The sequence below is a fragment of the Oncorhynchus masou genome, unplaced genomic scaffold (genome assembly GCF_036934945.1).
Source record: "Oncorhynchus masou masou isolate Uvic2021 unplaced genomic scaffold, UVic_Omas_1.1 unplaced_scaffold_843, whole genome shotgun sequence".
Taxonomy (NCBI): domain Eukaryota; kingdom Metazoa; phylum Chordata; class Actinopteri; order Salmoniformes; family Salmonidae; genus Oncorhynchus; species Oncorhynchus masou.
Window position 1 is genome coordinate 24,064 of NW_027014896.1, and position 15,752 is coordinate 39,815.

Consider the following 15,752-nt stretch of genomic DNA (forward strand, 5'->3'; position numbering starts at 1 on the left):
ACCCTATTCCCTACTGTTGACCAGAGCCCTATGGAGTACCAGTCACCCTATTCCCTACTGTTGACCAGTCACCCTATTCCCTACTGTTGACCAGAGCACTGTGGAGTACCAGTCACCCTATTCCCTACTGTTGACCAGAGCACTGTGGAGTACCAGTCACCCTATTCCCTACTGTTGACCAGAGCCCTATTCCCTACTGTTGACCAGAGCCCTATTCCCTACTGTTGACCAGAGCACTGTGGAGTACCAGTCACCCTATTCCCTACTGTTGACCAGAGCCCTATTCCCTACTGTTGACCAGAGCCCTATTCCCTACTGTTGACCAGTCACCCTATTCCCTACTGTTGACCAGAGCACTGTGGAGTACCAGTCACCCTATTCCCTACTGTTGACCAGAGCACTGTGGAGTACCAGTCACCCTATTCCCTACTGTTGACCAGTCACCCTATTCCCTACTGTTGACCAGAGCCCTATTCCCTACTGTTGACCAGTCACCCTATTCCCTACTGTTGACCAGAGCCCTATGGAGTACCAGTCACCCTATTCCCTACTGTTGACCAGAGCCCTATGGAGTACCAGTCACCCTATTCCCTACTGTTGACCAGAGCCCTATGGAGTACCAGTCACCCTATTCCCTACTGTTGACCAGAGCCCTATTCCCTACTGTTGACCAGAGCCCTATGGAGTACCAGTCACCCTATTCCCTACTGTTGACCAGAGCCCTATGGAGTACCAGTCACCCTATTCCCTACTGTTGACCAGAGCCCTATGGAGTACCAGTCACCCTATTCCCTACTGTTGACCAGAGCCCTATGGAGTACCAGTCACCCTATTCCCTACTGTTGACCAGAGCCCTATGGAGTACCAGTCACCCTATTCCCTACTGTTGACCAGAGCACTGTGGAGTACCAGTCACCCTATTCCCTACTGTTGACCAGAGCCCTATAATTATCATAAAAACCTAGCGTCAAAAATGGATCCAATCATTTTTCCCCCCCCATGAATTTTTCCCCGTGGGGGATTTTAGAAGCCCGTAACAGAAGGGCTGTGTTTGGTGTTGGCCTTACCCTGGGGTGACGCCTTGTCAACCACGTACGTCTCTCTAGGACAAGGATACTGTTTGACTGGTCTAAAGTAGTGCACTATATAGGGAATAGGGTGCCATAGGGCTCTGGTCTAAAGTAGTGCACTATATAGGGAATAGGGTGCCATAGGGCTCTGGTCTAAAGTAGTGCACTATATAGGGAATAGGGTGCCATAGGGCTCTGGTCTAAAGTAGTGCACTATATAGGGAATAGGGTGCCATAGGGCTCTGGTCTAAAGTAGTGCACTATATAGGGAATAGGGTGCCATAGGGCTCTGGTCTAAAGTAGTGCACTATATAGGGAATAGGGTGCCATAGGGCTCTGGTCTAAAGTAGTGCACTATATAGGGAATAGGGTGCCATAGGGCTCTGGTCTAAAGTAGTGCACTATATAGGGAATAGGCTGCCGTAGGGCTCTGGTCTAAAGTAGTGCACTATATAAGGAATAGGGTGCCATAGGGCTCTGGTCTAAAGTAGTGCACTATGTGGGGAATAGGGTGCCATAGGGCTCTGGTCTAAAGTATTGCACTATATAGGGAATAGGGTGCCATAGGGCTCTGGTCTAAAGTATTGCACTATATAGGGAATAGGGTGCCATAGGGCTCTGGTCTAAAGTAGTGCACTATATAGGGAATAGGGTGTCATAGGGCTCTGGTCTAAAGTAGTGCACTATGTAAGGAATAGGGTGCCATAGGGCTCTGATCTAAGGTAGTGCACTATATAGGGAATAGGGTGCCATAGGGCTCTGGTCTAAAGTAGTGCACTATATAGGGAATAGGGTGCCATAGGGCTCTGGTCTAAAGTAGTGCACTATGTAAGGAATAGGGTGCCATAGGACTCTGGTCTAAAGTAGTGCACTATATAGGGAATAGGGTGCCATAGGGCTCTGGTCTAAAGTAGTGCACTATATAGGGAATAGGGTTGCAAGTAGGAACGGCAGTAAGACTTCCTGTGTGTTTATATGAAGAGAAAGCTGTGGACGTGAGGACAGGAGCAGTATGCTGTTCTCTGGACCTTCTTCCACGTTCCACGACAGCCAGAGTTCCCCACAGCCTGCCAATGGAGCAGCTCCTCACTGCAAAACACACAGGTCACAGGTTAGTATGGCTCACAGCCTGCCAATGGAGCAGCTCCTCACAGGTTAGTATGGCTCACAGCCAGCCAATGGAGCAGCTCCTCACTGCAAAACACACAGGATGCAGGTTAGTATGGCCCACAGCCAGCCAATGGAGAAGCTCCTCACAGGTTAGTATGGCTCACAGCCTGCCAATGGAGCAGCTCCTCACTGCAAAACACAGAGGATGCAGGTTAGTATGGCCCACAGCCTGCCAATGGAGCAGCTCCTCACAGGTTAGTATGGCTCACAGCCAGCCAATGGAGCAGCTCCTCACAGGTTAGTATGGCCCACAGCCTGCCAATGGAGCAGCTCCTCACAGGTTAGTATGGCTCACAGCCAGCCAATGGAGCAGCTCCTCACAGGTTAGTATGGCCCACAGCCTGCCAATGGAGCAGCTCCTCACAGGTTAGTATGGCTCACAGCCAGCCAATGGAGCAGCTCCTCACAGGTTAGTATGGCCCACAGCCTGCCAATGGAGCAGCTCCTCACAGGTTAGTATGGCTCACAGCCTGCCAATGGAGCAGCTCCTCACAGGTTAGTATGGCTCACAGCCAGCCAATGGAGCAGCTCCTCACAGGTTAGTATGGCTCACAGCCTGCCAATGGAGCAGCTCCTCACAGGTTAGTATGGCTCACAGCCAGCCAATGGAGCAGCTCCTCACAGGTTAGTATGGCCCACAGCCTGCCAATGGAGCAGCTCCTCACAGGTTAGTATGGCTCACAGCCTGCCAATGGAGCAGCTCCTCACAGGTTAGTATGGCTCACAGCCAGCCAATGGAGCAGCTCCTCACAGGTTAGTATGGCTCACAGCCAGCCAATGGAGCAGCTCCTCACAGGTTAGTATGGCTCACAGCCAGCCAATGGAGCAGCTCCTCACAGGTTAGTATGGCTCACAGCCAGCCAATGGAGAAGCTCCTCGCAGGTTAGTATGGCTCACAGCCTGCCAATGGAGCAGCTCCTCACAGGACAATAGACACTTTTCCATGAAGAACATAAATAAAATAAAAACTTAAATAAAAACATAAATGTATCCTATCCTGACTAGACTAGTCTTCATCTATGCAACTGTTTTGATAAACTCGTACACCAGTGAAATGTTACCACAAATTAAGAATACGGCACCATCTCATATAGTCTACACATTGACTAATGTAATAACGTATGATCAATCAACTAGTGCCATTTCCAGGAGATTGGATATCAAAGCCTCACTACATCGCTGCACTGACTCGAACAAGGCTTACATTACTTTCTGTATAATACCAAACGTCTTTAAAAAAATGATCCGTCCGTGACTCCGTACCCGTTGGATTCTTGGCCGTCTCCCTGGCAGCTGCCGCTATGGTTACGCATGGCGGGGGGTTGGCACGCCACACACACCGTGTAGCCCTCACGTAGGTACTGCATCCAGTGGGTGTGTGGTCTGTTCTCCACCGTACAGTGGGTAGTCAGAGACTCCATCTTATACTCCATACAGAACCTGACGGAGGAGGGCTTTGAAATATCATACGTACCATTCCACACAGTGTACATCCTATCTGGCACCCTATTCCCTATGTAGTGCACTACTTTAGACCAGAGCCCTATGGCACCCTATTCCCTATATATAGTGCACTACTTTAGACCAGAGCCCTATTAATCAAATTCAAATCAAATCAAATTTATTTATATAGCCCTTCGTACATCAGCTGATATCTCAAAGTGCTGTACAGAAACCCAGCCTAAAACCCCAAACAGCAAGCAATGCAGGTGTAGAAGCACGGTGGCTAGGAAAAACTCCCTAGAAAAGCCAAAACCTAGGAAGAAACCTAGAGAGGAACCAGGCTATGTGGGGTGGCCAGTCCTCTTCTGGCTGTGCCGGGTAGAGATTATAACAGAACATGGCCAAGATGTTCAAATGTTCATAAATGACCAGCATGGTCGAATAATAATAAGGCAGAACAGTTGAAACTGGAGCAGCAGCACGGCCAGGTGGACTGGGGACAGCAAGGAGTCATCATGTCAAGTAGTCCTGGGGCATGGTCCTAGGGCCGCGGTTCAGTTGAAACTGGAGCAGCAGCACGGCCAGGTGGACTGGGGACAGCAAGGAGTCATCATGTCAGGTAGTCCTGGGGCATGGTCCTAGGGCTCAGGTCCTCCGAGAGAGAGAAGGAGAGAATTAGAGAACGCACACTTAGATTCACACAGGACACCGAATTGGACAGGAGAAGTACTCCAGATATAACAAACTGACCCCAGCCCCCGACACATAAACTACTGCAGCATAAATACTGAAGGCTGAGACAGGAGGGGTCAGGAGACACTGTGGCCCCACCCGAGGACACCCCCGGACAGGGCCAAACAGGAAGGATATAACCCCACCCACTATGCCAAAGCACAGCCCCCACACCACTGGAGGGATATCTTCAACCACCAACTTACCATCCTGAGACAAAGCTGAGTATTGCCCGCAAAGATCTCCGCCACGGCACAACCCAAGGGGGCGCCAACCCAGACAGGATGACCACATCAGTGAATCAACCCACTCAGGTGACGCACCCCCTCAGGGACGGCATGAGAGAGCCCCAGCAAGCCAGTGACTCAGCCCCTGTAATAGGGTTAGAGGCAGAGAATCCCAGTGGAAAGAGGGGAACCGGCCAGGCAGAGACAGCAAGGGTGGTTCGTTGCTCCAGAGCCTTTCCGTTCACCTTCCCACTCCTGGGCCAGACTACACTCAATCATATGACCCACTGAAGAGATGAGTCTTCAGTAAAGACTTAAAGGTTGAGACCGAGTTTGCGTCTCTGACATGGGTAGGCAGACCGTTCCATAAAAATGGAGCTCTATAGGAGAAAGCCCTGCCTCCAGCTGTTTGCTTAGAAATTCTAGGGACAATTAGGAGGCCTGCGTCTTGTGACCGTAGCGTACGTGTAGGTATGTACGGCAGGACCAAATCAGAGAGATAGGTAGGAGCAAGCCCATGCAATGCTTTGTAGGTTAGCAGTAAAACCTTGAAATCAGCCCTTGCTTTGACAGGAAGCCAGTGTAGGGAGGCTAGCACTGGAGTAATATGATCAAATTTTTTGGTTCTAGTCAGGATTCTAGCAGCCGTATTTAGCACTAACTGAAGTTTATTTAGTGCTTTATCCGGGTAGCCGGAAAGTAGAGCATTGCAGTAGTCTAACCTAGAAGTGACAAAAGCATGGATTAATTTTTCTGCATCATTTTTGGACAGAAAGTTTCTGATTTTTGCAATGTTACGTAGATGGAAAAAAGCTGTCCTTGAAATGGTCTTGATATGTTCTTCAAAAGAGAGATCAGGGTCCAGAGTAACGCCGAGGTCCTTCACAGTTTTATTTGAGATGACTGTACAACCATTAAGATTAATTGTCAGATTCAACAGAAGATCTCTTTGTTTCTTGGGACCTAGAACAAGCATCTCTGTTTTATCCGAGTTTAAAAGTAGAAAGTTTGCTGCCATCCACTTCCTTATGTCTGAAACACATGCTTCTAGCGAGGGCAATTTTGGGGCTTCACCATGTTTCATTGAAATGTACAGCTGTGTATCATCCGCATAGCAGTGAAAGTTAACATTATGTTTTCGAATAACATCCCCAAGAGGTAAAATATATAGTGAAAACAACAGCGGTCCTAAAACGGAACCTTGAGGAACACCGAAATATTACTTTGGTTTCTTGTTGCAAACCGGATGCATGTTTGGGAATATTTTATTCTGTACAGGCTTCCTTCTTTTCACTCTGTCAATTATATTAGTATTGTGGAGTAACTACAATGTTGTTGATCCTTCCTCAGTGTTCTCCTATCACAGCCGATAAACTCCAACCTGTTTTACAGTCACCAGTGGCTTCTGGTTAAATCCCTGAGCGGTTTCATTCCTCTCCGGCAACTGAGTTAGGAAGGACGCCTGTATCTTTGTAGTGACTGGGTGTATTGATACACCATCCAAAGTGCAATTAATAACTTCACTGTGCTCAAAGGGATATTTAAGGTCTGTTTTTTAGTTTTTACCCTATCTACCAATAGGTGCCCTTCTTTGCGAGGCATTGGAAAACCTCCATGGTCTTTGTGGTTGAATTTCACTGCTCGATTGAGGGACCTTACAGATAATTATATGTGTGGGGTACAGATATGAGGGAGTCATTCAAAAATCATGTTAAACAGTTTTATTGCACACAGAGTGAGTTGTTACACCTGAACTTATTTAGGTTTGCCACAACAAAGGAGTTGAATACTTATCGAGTCTAAACATTTTAAGCTTTTCATTTTTAAATTAATTTGTAAAAATGTCAAATGTTATAGAGTATTGTGTGTAGGCCAGTGGACAACAAAAAAAATCTCAAATTTTATCAATTTTAAATTCAGGCTGTAACAACAAAATGTGGAAAAAGGTCAAGGGGTGTGAAACATTTCTGATGGCACTGTGTGTACCACAGGATCCTTGAATCTGATTCGTCCCCTTCCCTATGTGAGTAGACGGGTGTAATAGAGCATTGTACAACTTGCTATAAGCCTTCATAACTGTTCATTTCTCCTTAAGAACAGTCATAAAACATGCATAACGCAGCATACCCAGGGTACAGAGATGCTCCGTAGATGTAAGGCTTTGTTCTTCCTTCACCAAACTCCCTGGTGGTGATGAAAGCTGGACCTGGAGAGAGACCAACACAGTCCCCTGGTTATAACCAGGACCTGGAGAGAGACCAACACAGTCCCCTGGTTATAACCAGGACCTGGAGAGAGACAAACACAGTCCCCTGGTTATAACCAGGACCTGGAGAGAGACCAACCCAGTTCCTGGTTATAACCAGGACCTGGAGAGAGACGAACACAGTCCCCTGGTTATAACCAGGACCTGGAGAGAGACCAACACAGTCCCCAGGTTAAAACCAGGACCTGGAGAGAGACCAACACAGTCCCCTGGTTATAACCATGACCTGGAGAGAGACCAACCCAGTCCCCAGGTTATAACCAGGACCTGGAGAGAGACCAACACAGTCCCCTGGTTATAACCAGGACCTGGAGAGAGACCAACACAGTCCCCAGGTTATAACCATGCAGCAGTGTGACTCAGTTGGTTTAGTTGAATGTGTGTGTACCAACCCAGTCCCCTGGTTATAACCAGGACCTGGAGAGAGACCAAACCAGTCCCCTGGTTATAACCAGGACCTGGAGAGAGACCAACACAGTACCCAGGTTATAACCAGGACCTGGAGAGAGACCAACACAGTCCCCTGTTTAAAACCAGGACCTGGAGAGAGACCAACACAGTCCCCTGGTTATAACCCGGACCTGGAGAGAGACCAACACAGTCCCCTGGTTATAACCAGGACCTGGAGAGAGACCAACACAGTCCCCAGGTTATAACCATGCAGCAGTGTGACTCAGTTGGTTTAGTTGAATGTGTGTGTACCAACCCAGTCCCCTGGTTAAAACCAGGACCTGGAGAGAGACCAACACAGTCCCCTGGTTATAACCAGGACCTGAAGAGAGACCAACACAGTCCCCTGGTTATAACCAGGACCTGGAGAGAGACCAACCCAGTCCCCTGGTTATAACCAGGACCTGGAGAGAGACCAACACAGTCCCCAGGTTATAACCAGGACCTGGAGAGAGACCAACACAGTCCCCTGTTTAAAACCAGGACCTGGAGAGAGACCAACCCAGTCCCCAGGTTATAACCAGGACCTGGAGAGAGACCAACACAGTCCCCAGGTTAAAACCAGGACCCGGAGAGAGACCAACCCAGTCCCCTGGTTATAACCAGGACCTGGAGAGAGACCAACCCAGTCCCCTGGTTAAAACCAGGACCTGGAGAGAGACCAACACAGTCCCCTGGTTATAACCATGACCCGGAGAGAGACCAACCCAGTCCCCTGGTTATAACCAGGACCTGGAGAGAGACCAACACAGTCCCCAGGTTATAACCATGCAACAGTGTGACTCAGTTGGTTTAGTTGAATGTGTGTGTACCAACCCAGTCCCCTGGTTAAAACCAGGACCTGGAGAGAGACCAACACAGTCCCCTGGTTATAACCAGGACCTGGAGAGACCAACCCAGTCCCCTGGTTATAACCAGGACCTGGAGAGAGACCAACCCAGTCCCTGGTTATAACCAGGACTTGGAGAGAGACCAACACAGTCCCCTGGTTATAACCAGGACCTGGAGAGAGACCAACCCAGTCCCCTGGTTATAACCAGGACCTGGAGAGAGACCAACCCAGTCCCCTGGTTATAACCAGGACCTGGAGAGAGACCAACACAGTCCCCTGGTTATAACCAGGACCTGGAGAGAGACCAACCCAGTCCCCTGGTTATAACCAGGACCTGGAGAGAGACCAACCCAGTCCCCTGGTTATAACCAGGACCTGGAGAGAGACCAACCCAGTCCCCTGGTTATAACCATGCAACAGTGTGACTCAGTTGGTTTAGTTGAATGTGTGTGTACCAACCCAGTCCCCTGGTTAAAACCAGGACCTGGAGAGAGACCAACACAGTCCCCTGGTTATAACCAGGACCTGGAGAGAGACCAACCCAGTCCCCTGGTTATAACCAGGACCTGGAGAGAGACCAACCCAGTCCCCTGGTTATAACCATGCAACAGTGTGACTCAGTTGGTTTAGTTGAATGTGTGTGTACCTGTGTTCTGAGTGCAGATCTCTCCATTGTTTGACTGGTAGTCCATGCAGCCAGCCTGCTCCTCCAGACTGGGACATGGATCTGCACTGTTTCTGGGCTCCTGCTCTATGTGGCGCTGCCTACAATCCATTGATGATTCATAGATTATTGGATTTTAAAGCTTTTTAAAAGTACAAATAAATCAATCCCGGAAGATAACATGAGTGTTCGCCACCAATTGGTCTTTTGACGAATCAGATTTATTCCCACGAATTGGGCCGTCAACAGGACTAATAAATAACACACAGGGCTCACCGGACCCTCCTGGACCGCTGGCAGGGCTGGGCACAACCGCTCCAGTGACTCCAGACAGTCACCACACATGACTGGGCTGGACGAGAGACAACCGTGTAATTATTAGCATTGAGTATCTTCATAAACACCTAAAAATACAGTATCATTAACGGTACATTTGTAGCAGTGAGTATCTTCATAAACAACTAAAAATAGAGTATCATTAACGCTTTATTGACGGTACATTCATAGCATTTTTTATTTTATTTTTAATTTAACCTTTATTTAACCAGGCAAGTCAGTTAAGAACAAATTCTTATTTTCAATGACGGCCTAGGAACAGTGGGTTAACTGCCTGTTCAGGGGCAGAATGACAGATTTGTACCTTGTCAGCTCGGGGATTCGAACTTGCAACCTTTCGGTTACTAGTCCAACACTCTAACCACTAGGCTACCCTGCCGCCCCATTGCTACATAACACTGTCTTTGACACACATTCATCTTTTATAGAACATTCAGGAAATCGTTACCTAATATTCATACACTTGCCATGTCCTTCACTCCTGATTGGTGGATGTACTTGCTTTTGTTCCAGCCTAGGATAAACGCACCTACCAAATCATCAAGGCTTTGATTAGCTGAATGAAATTAGTTAGCGCTGGGTTGGAACTAAAGCCTGCACGCCCTGGCACGCTCCGTGCCAGGAGTGAAAACCCCTGAGGTGACGTTAGTTTGACGACTGAAGTTCTGTGACATTTCCCTGTAAGACTGAAGACGGAACAAGTCAAGGGTGTGTACAGTTGGCTCAGCTGACTGCTCAATATTCACCCTATTCCCTATAAAGTGCACTAATTTTGACCAGAGCCCTATGGCACCTTATTCCCTATAAAGTGCACTAATTTTGACCAGAGCCCTATGGCACCCTATTCCCTATATAGTGCACTTCTTTTGACCAGAGCCCTATGGCACCCTATTCCCTATATAGTGCACTTCTTTTGACCAGAGCCCTATGGCACCCTATTCCCTATATAGTGCACTTCTTTTGACCAGAGCCCTATGGCACCCTATTCCCTATATAGTGCACTTCTTTTGACCAGAGCCCTATGGCACCCTATTCCCTATATAGTGCACTTCTTTTGACCAGAGCCCTATGGCACCCTATTCCCTATATAGTGCACTTATTTTAACCAGAGCCCTACAAGAATAGGGTGCCATTTGGGAAACACACTTGGATTTGAAGGATGAGTGTTTCTGTACAGTGCTGAGCGATCTGAATGTAACTGTAAAGCTGAATGAATTGGATCCAGTCACTGACCCATGTAATCCTGTTGTTCTCTTTTCAATGCTCTCCACACGCTCTCTGAGTACCTGGTCTTTGATGTGTCAGGTATGAGGTACACATTGCTTGGCTAACTCCTACAGTAATTACCACAGAGATCCTATTCCATTCCGGATGTAGTAGACTACATTGTAAATAAGGTGCTATCCGGGACACAGATAATGATTAATAGAAGTGCATTCCTGACATATTTGTCCATAATTCCATCCTGTCCACACATTCATACAAAGTAAATGAGTTACGATTGAAACTAGACAGCATAGTTTTGTATCAGATCAGTCAGAGTCCCTAGGGTAGCCTAGTGGTTAGAGCGTTGGGCTAGTAACCGGAAGGTTACGAGTTCAAACCCCCGAGCTGACATGGTACAAATCTGTCGTTCTGCCCCAGTGGGCAGTTAACCCACTGTTCCCAGGCCGTCATTGAAAATAAGAATTTGTTCTTAACTGACTTGCCTGGTTAAATAAAGGTAAAATAAAAAAAACCATAGAAATCAGATTCAATTACTAGAGGGGCTATGATGTCATAAACCCTTAAAGTTCCAGAGAGGTTTGAAAACGGCAGCCATCTTGGTCAGGGAGAAGTCCAAACCAGTCTAATTGGAATGAATGGCAGAAGAGGCTCAATTCTGATTGTACTTATGCAGGAAATTCAAAATAAGAAATGTCAGAAATTGATGAATAGAAGTTGTCAACTTAAAATAATGTCATATAATTATAACTGCAGTTTATATGGGTTTTATACACATTTTCTGTATATATATATATATATATATATACACACACATATACTTTAAAATATACAGCTGAATACGGAAGCTTACATACACTTAGGACAGTGTCATTAAAACCTGTTTTTCAACCACTCCACAAATGTCTTGTTTACAAACTATAGTTTTGGCAAGTTGGTTAGGACATCTACTTTCTGCATGACAAGTCATTTTTTCAAAAATTGTTTACAGTCAGATTATGTCACTTATAATTCACTGTAACACAATTCCAGTGGGTCAGAAGTTTACATACACTAAGTTGACTGTGTCTTTAAACAGCTTGGAAAAGTCCAGAAAATGATGTCATGGCTTTAGAGGCTTCTGATTGGCTAATCAACATCATTTGAGTCAATTGGAGGTGTACCTGTGGATGTATGTCAAGGCCTACCTTCAAACTCAGGGCCTCTTTGCTTGACATCATGGGAAAATCAAAAGACAACAGCCAAGGCCTCAAAAACAATATTGTAGACCTAAGTCTGGTTCATCCTCGGGAGCAATTTCCAAATGCCTGAAGGAACCACGTTCATCTGTACAAACAATAGTACGCAAGTATAAACACCATGGGACCACGAAACCGTCATACCGCTCAGGAAGGAGACGCGTTCTGTCTCCTAGAGATGAACGTACTTTGGTGCGAAAAGTGCAACTCAATCCCAGAACAACAGCAAAGGACCCTGTGAAGATGCTGGAGGAAACAGGTACAAAAGTATCTATATCCACAGTAAAACGAGTCCTATATCGACATAACCTGAAAGGCCGCTCAGCAAGGAAGAAGCCACAGCTCCAAAATATGTAGATTTGCTGGAAATTTGCTTCAAAACTGCCACAATTTTCTCTCATCTCCATGAAGAAATGTGAAGAATTGCAGAAAATCAGCTTTTCCACTACGCCGCAAAGACACCGTTCTAGCTAATAGACTGTTAGAGTTTACACTTCCTCTTCCTGTAGGGACTGAAAGATACCGTTCTAGCTAATAGACTGTTAGAGTTTACACTTCCTCTTCCTGTGGGGACTGAAAGACACCGTTCTAGCTAATAGACTGTTAGAGTTTACACTTCCTCTTCCTGTAGGGACTGAAAGATACCGTTCTAGCTAATAGACTGTTAGAGTTTACACTTCCTCTTCCTGTGGGGACTGAAAGACACCGTTCTAGCTAATAGACTGTTAGAGTTTACACTTCCTCTTCCTGTAGGGACTGAAAGATACCGTTCTAGCTAATAGACTGTTAGAGTTTACACTTCCTCTTCCTGTGGGGACTGAAAGACACCGTTCTAGCTAATAGACTGTTAGAGTTTACACTTCCTCTTCCTGTAGGGACTGAAAGATACCGTTCTAGCTAATAGACTGTTAGAGTTTACACTTCCTCTTCCTGTGGGGACTGAAAGACACCGTTCTAGCTAATAGACTGTTAGAGTTTACACTTCCTCTTCCTGTGGGGACTGAAAGATACCGTTCTAGCTAATAGACTGTTAGAGTTTACACTTCCTCTTCCTGTGGGGACTGAAAGAAACCGTTCTAGCTAATAGACTGTGTTAGAGTTTACACTTCCTCTTCCTGTGGGGACTGAAAGATACCGTTCTAGCTAATAGACTGTGTTAGAGTTTACACTTCCTCTTCCTGTGGGGACTGAAAGATACCGTTCTAGCTAATAGACTGTTAGAGTTTACACTTCCTCTTCCTGTGGGGACTGAAAGATACCGTTCTAGCTAATAGACTGTGTTAGAGTTTACACTTCCTCTTCCTGTGGGGACTGAAAGACACCGTTCTAGCTAATAGACTGTGTTAGAGTTTACACTTCCTCTTCCTGTGGGGACTGAAAGATACCGTTCTAGCTAATAGACTGTTAGAGTTTACACTTCCTCTTCCTGTGGGGTTAGAGGACAGAGGGAAAGCGTAAAACCGTCGAGTAGTAAAATTAGATAAGGGTTTAAATCCCACTGTTAAGAAAACACTATGCACCCATTGTTTCTCTGGCCAGATACTGTAGAATGCACCCATTGTTTCTCTGGCCAGATACTGTAGAATGCATCCATTGTTTCTCTGGCCAGATACTGTAGAATGCATCCATTGTTTCTCTGGCCAGATACTGTAGAATGCACCCATTGTTTCTCTGGCCAGATACTGTAGAATGCATCCATTGTTTCTCTGGCCAGATACTGTAGAATGCATCCATTGTTTCTCTGGCCAGATACTGTAGAATGCACCCATTGTTTCTCTGGCCAGATACTGTAGAATGCATCCATTGTTTCTCTGGCCAGATACTGTAGAATGCATCCATTGTTTCTCTGGCCAGATACTGTAGAATGCACCCATTGTTTCTCTGGCCAGATACTGTAGAATGCATCCATTGTTTCTCTGGCCAGATACTGTAGAATGCACCCATTGTTTCTCTGGCCAGATACTGTAGAATGCACCCATTGTTTCTCTGGCCAGATACTGTAGAATGCATCCATTGTTTCTCTGGCCAGATACTGTAGAATGCATCCATTGTTTCTCTGGCCAGATACTGTAGAATGCACCCATTGTTTCTCTGGCCAGATACTGTAGAATGCACCCATTGTTTCTCTGGCCAGATACTGTAGAATGCATCCATTGTTTCTCTGGCCAGATACTGTAGAATGCACCCATTGTTTCTCTGGCCAGACACTGTAGAATGCATCCATTGTTTCTCTGGCCAGATACTGTAGAATGCATCCATTGTTTCTCTGGCCAGATACTGTAGAATGCACCCATTGTTTCTCTGGCCAGATACTGTAGAATGCATCCATTGTTTCTCTGGCCAGACACTGTAGAATGCATCCATTGTTTCTCTGGCCAGATACTGTAGAATGCATCCATTGTTTCTCTGGCCAGATACTGTAGAATGCACCCATTGTTTCTCTGGCCAGATACTGTAGAATGCACCCATTGTTTCTCTGGCCAGATACTGTAGAATGCACCCATTGTTTCTCTGGCCAGATACTGTAGAATGCATCCATTGTTTCTCTGGCCAGATACTGTAGAATGCACCCATTGTTTCTCTGGCCAGATACTGTAGAATGCACCCATTGTTTCTCTGGCCAGATACTGTAGAATGCACCCATTGTTTCTCTGGCCAGACACTGTAGAATGCATCCATTGTTTCTCTGGCCAGATACTGTAGAATGCACCCATTGTTTCTCTGGCCAGATACTGTAGAATGCATCCATTGTTTCTCTGGCCAGATACTGTAGAATGCATCCATTGTTTCTCTGGCCAGATACTGTAGAATGCACCCATTGTTTCTCTGGCCAGATACTGTAGAATGCACCCATTGTTTCTCTGGCCAGATACTGTAGAATGCATCCATTGTTTCTCTGGCCAGATACTGTAGAATGCACCCATTGTTTCTCTGGCCAGATACTGTAGAATGCATCCATTGTTTCTCTGGCCAGATACTGTAGAATGCACCCATTGTTTCTCTGGCCAGATACTGTAGAATGCACCCATTGTTTCTCTGGCCAGACACTGTATCTCCATTATTTCCCAAGGGGTATGAATACATCACTGTATATACCATTTCCAGTCTTTCATAATAACAGACTGCCTACGATTCTCCATCATCATTACACTATTGTGGCTCCAGGTAGCCTAGTGGTTGGAGCGTTGGGCCAGTAACCGAAAAGTTGCTAGATCGAATCTCCGAGCACGACGAGGCAAAAGTCTGTCATTCTGCCCCTGAACAAGGTAGTTAACCCACTGTTCTCTGGTAGGCCATCATTGTAAATAAATATTTGTTCTTAACTGACTTGCTAAACAAACGTCAAATATAGTGCTATAGACCCTGGTCAAAAGTAGTGCACTACATAAGGAATAGGGTAACAATTCGGGGAATTCATGACAGCCGTTACTGTAGAGACTCCACCCATCCTCCTTACCTGGGCACTCGGTGGGGTAGTCATAGCAACAGTCTTTGGTCCTGAGGCAGCCCTCGTCGCAGTAGCAGGTGCCGAACACACGGTCCATCCGCCAGTCTGCCGTTGCACAGGTGATGTCTGAACCCCGGCAGCACTTCCCAGCGCACCCGCCTTCCACCCCAACGTGGTACGGTCCCAGCACGGCAGCTACCAGCAGCAACACATAATCCACGACTAACGCCATCGTCAGGGACAAAAATACAAGGGAGGGGGGCCAAGTTGGGACCTCCAAGGATTCCACAAGAGGCTGAAATAGTCTCTCCAAAATTACAATGTGTGTGTGTGTCGTCTCCGCGTCTAGTCTCTCTGTGTGAGTGTGTGTGTTTGTCTTCTACTCAGTGTGTTTTCAAATCTCCCATACTGTCAGAGTAAGAAGAACAGGGACAATCTTCAATCAAGCTGGACACAGTAGACATACTCCCTACCCCAGCTCAGATTAACTACAACACTTCTCCGACCACTGCTCTGCTGCTGGAGCCCTCGTGACCTGAAATTCCTGCGTCCACACAGCCCTTCTGTTTACCAGCAGGTTGAGCTGAAGAAAAGCGTCATTCCACAAACACAGCTCAGCTCCACTGTTCACACACAGATCAGTCAGTCAGTC

At 46.5% G+C, this 15,752-nt stretch overlaps 1 protein-coding gene across 1 annotated transcript; it reads right to left on the reverse strand.

The window, feature by feature from the left end:
* Positions 1-1,809: 1,809 nt before the first annotated feature.
* LOC135537782 (somatomedin-B and thrombospondin type-1 domain-containing protein-like) lies at positions 1,810-15,752 on the reverse strand. Its single transcript, XM_064963795.1, has 6 exons — positions 15,110-15,752; positions 9,131-9,206; positions 8,837-8,955; positions 6,770-6,848; positions 3,504-3,680; positions 1,810-2,159 (listed from the first exon to the last, which is right to left on the reverse strand). Exons 1-6 carry the CDS (start codon positions 15,330-15,332, stop codon positions 2,042-2,044), a joined length of 792 nt encoding a protein of 263 aa, XP_064819867.1. The 5' UTR covers positions 15,333-15,752; the 3' UTR covers positions 1,810-2,041.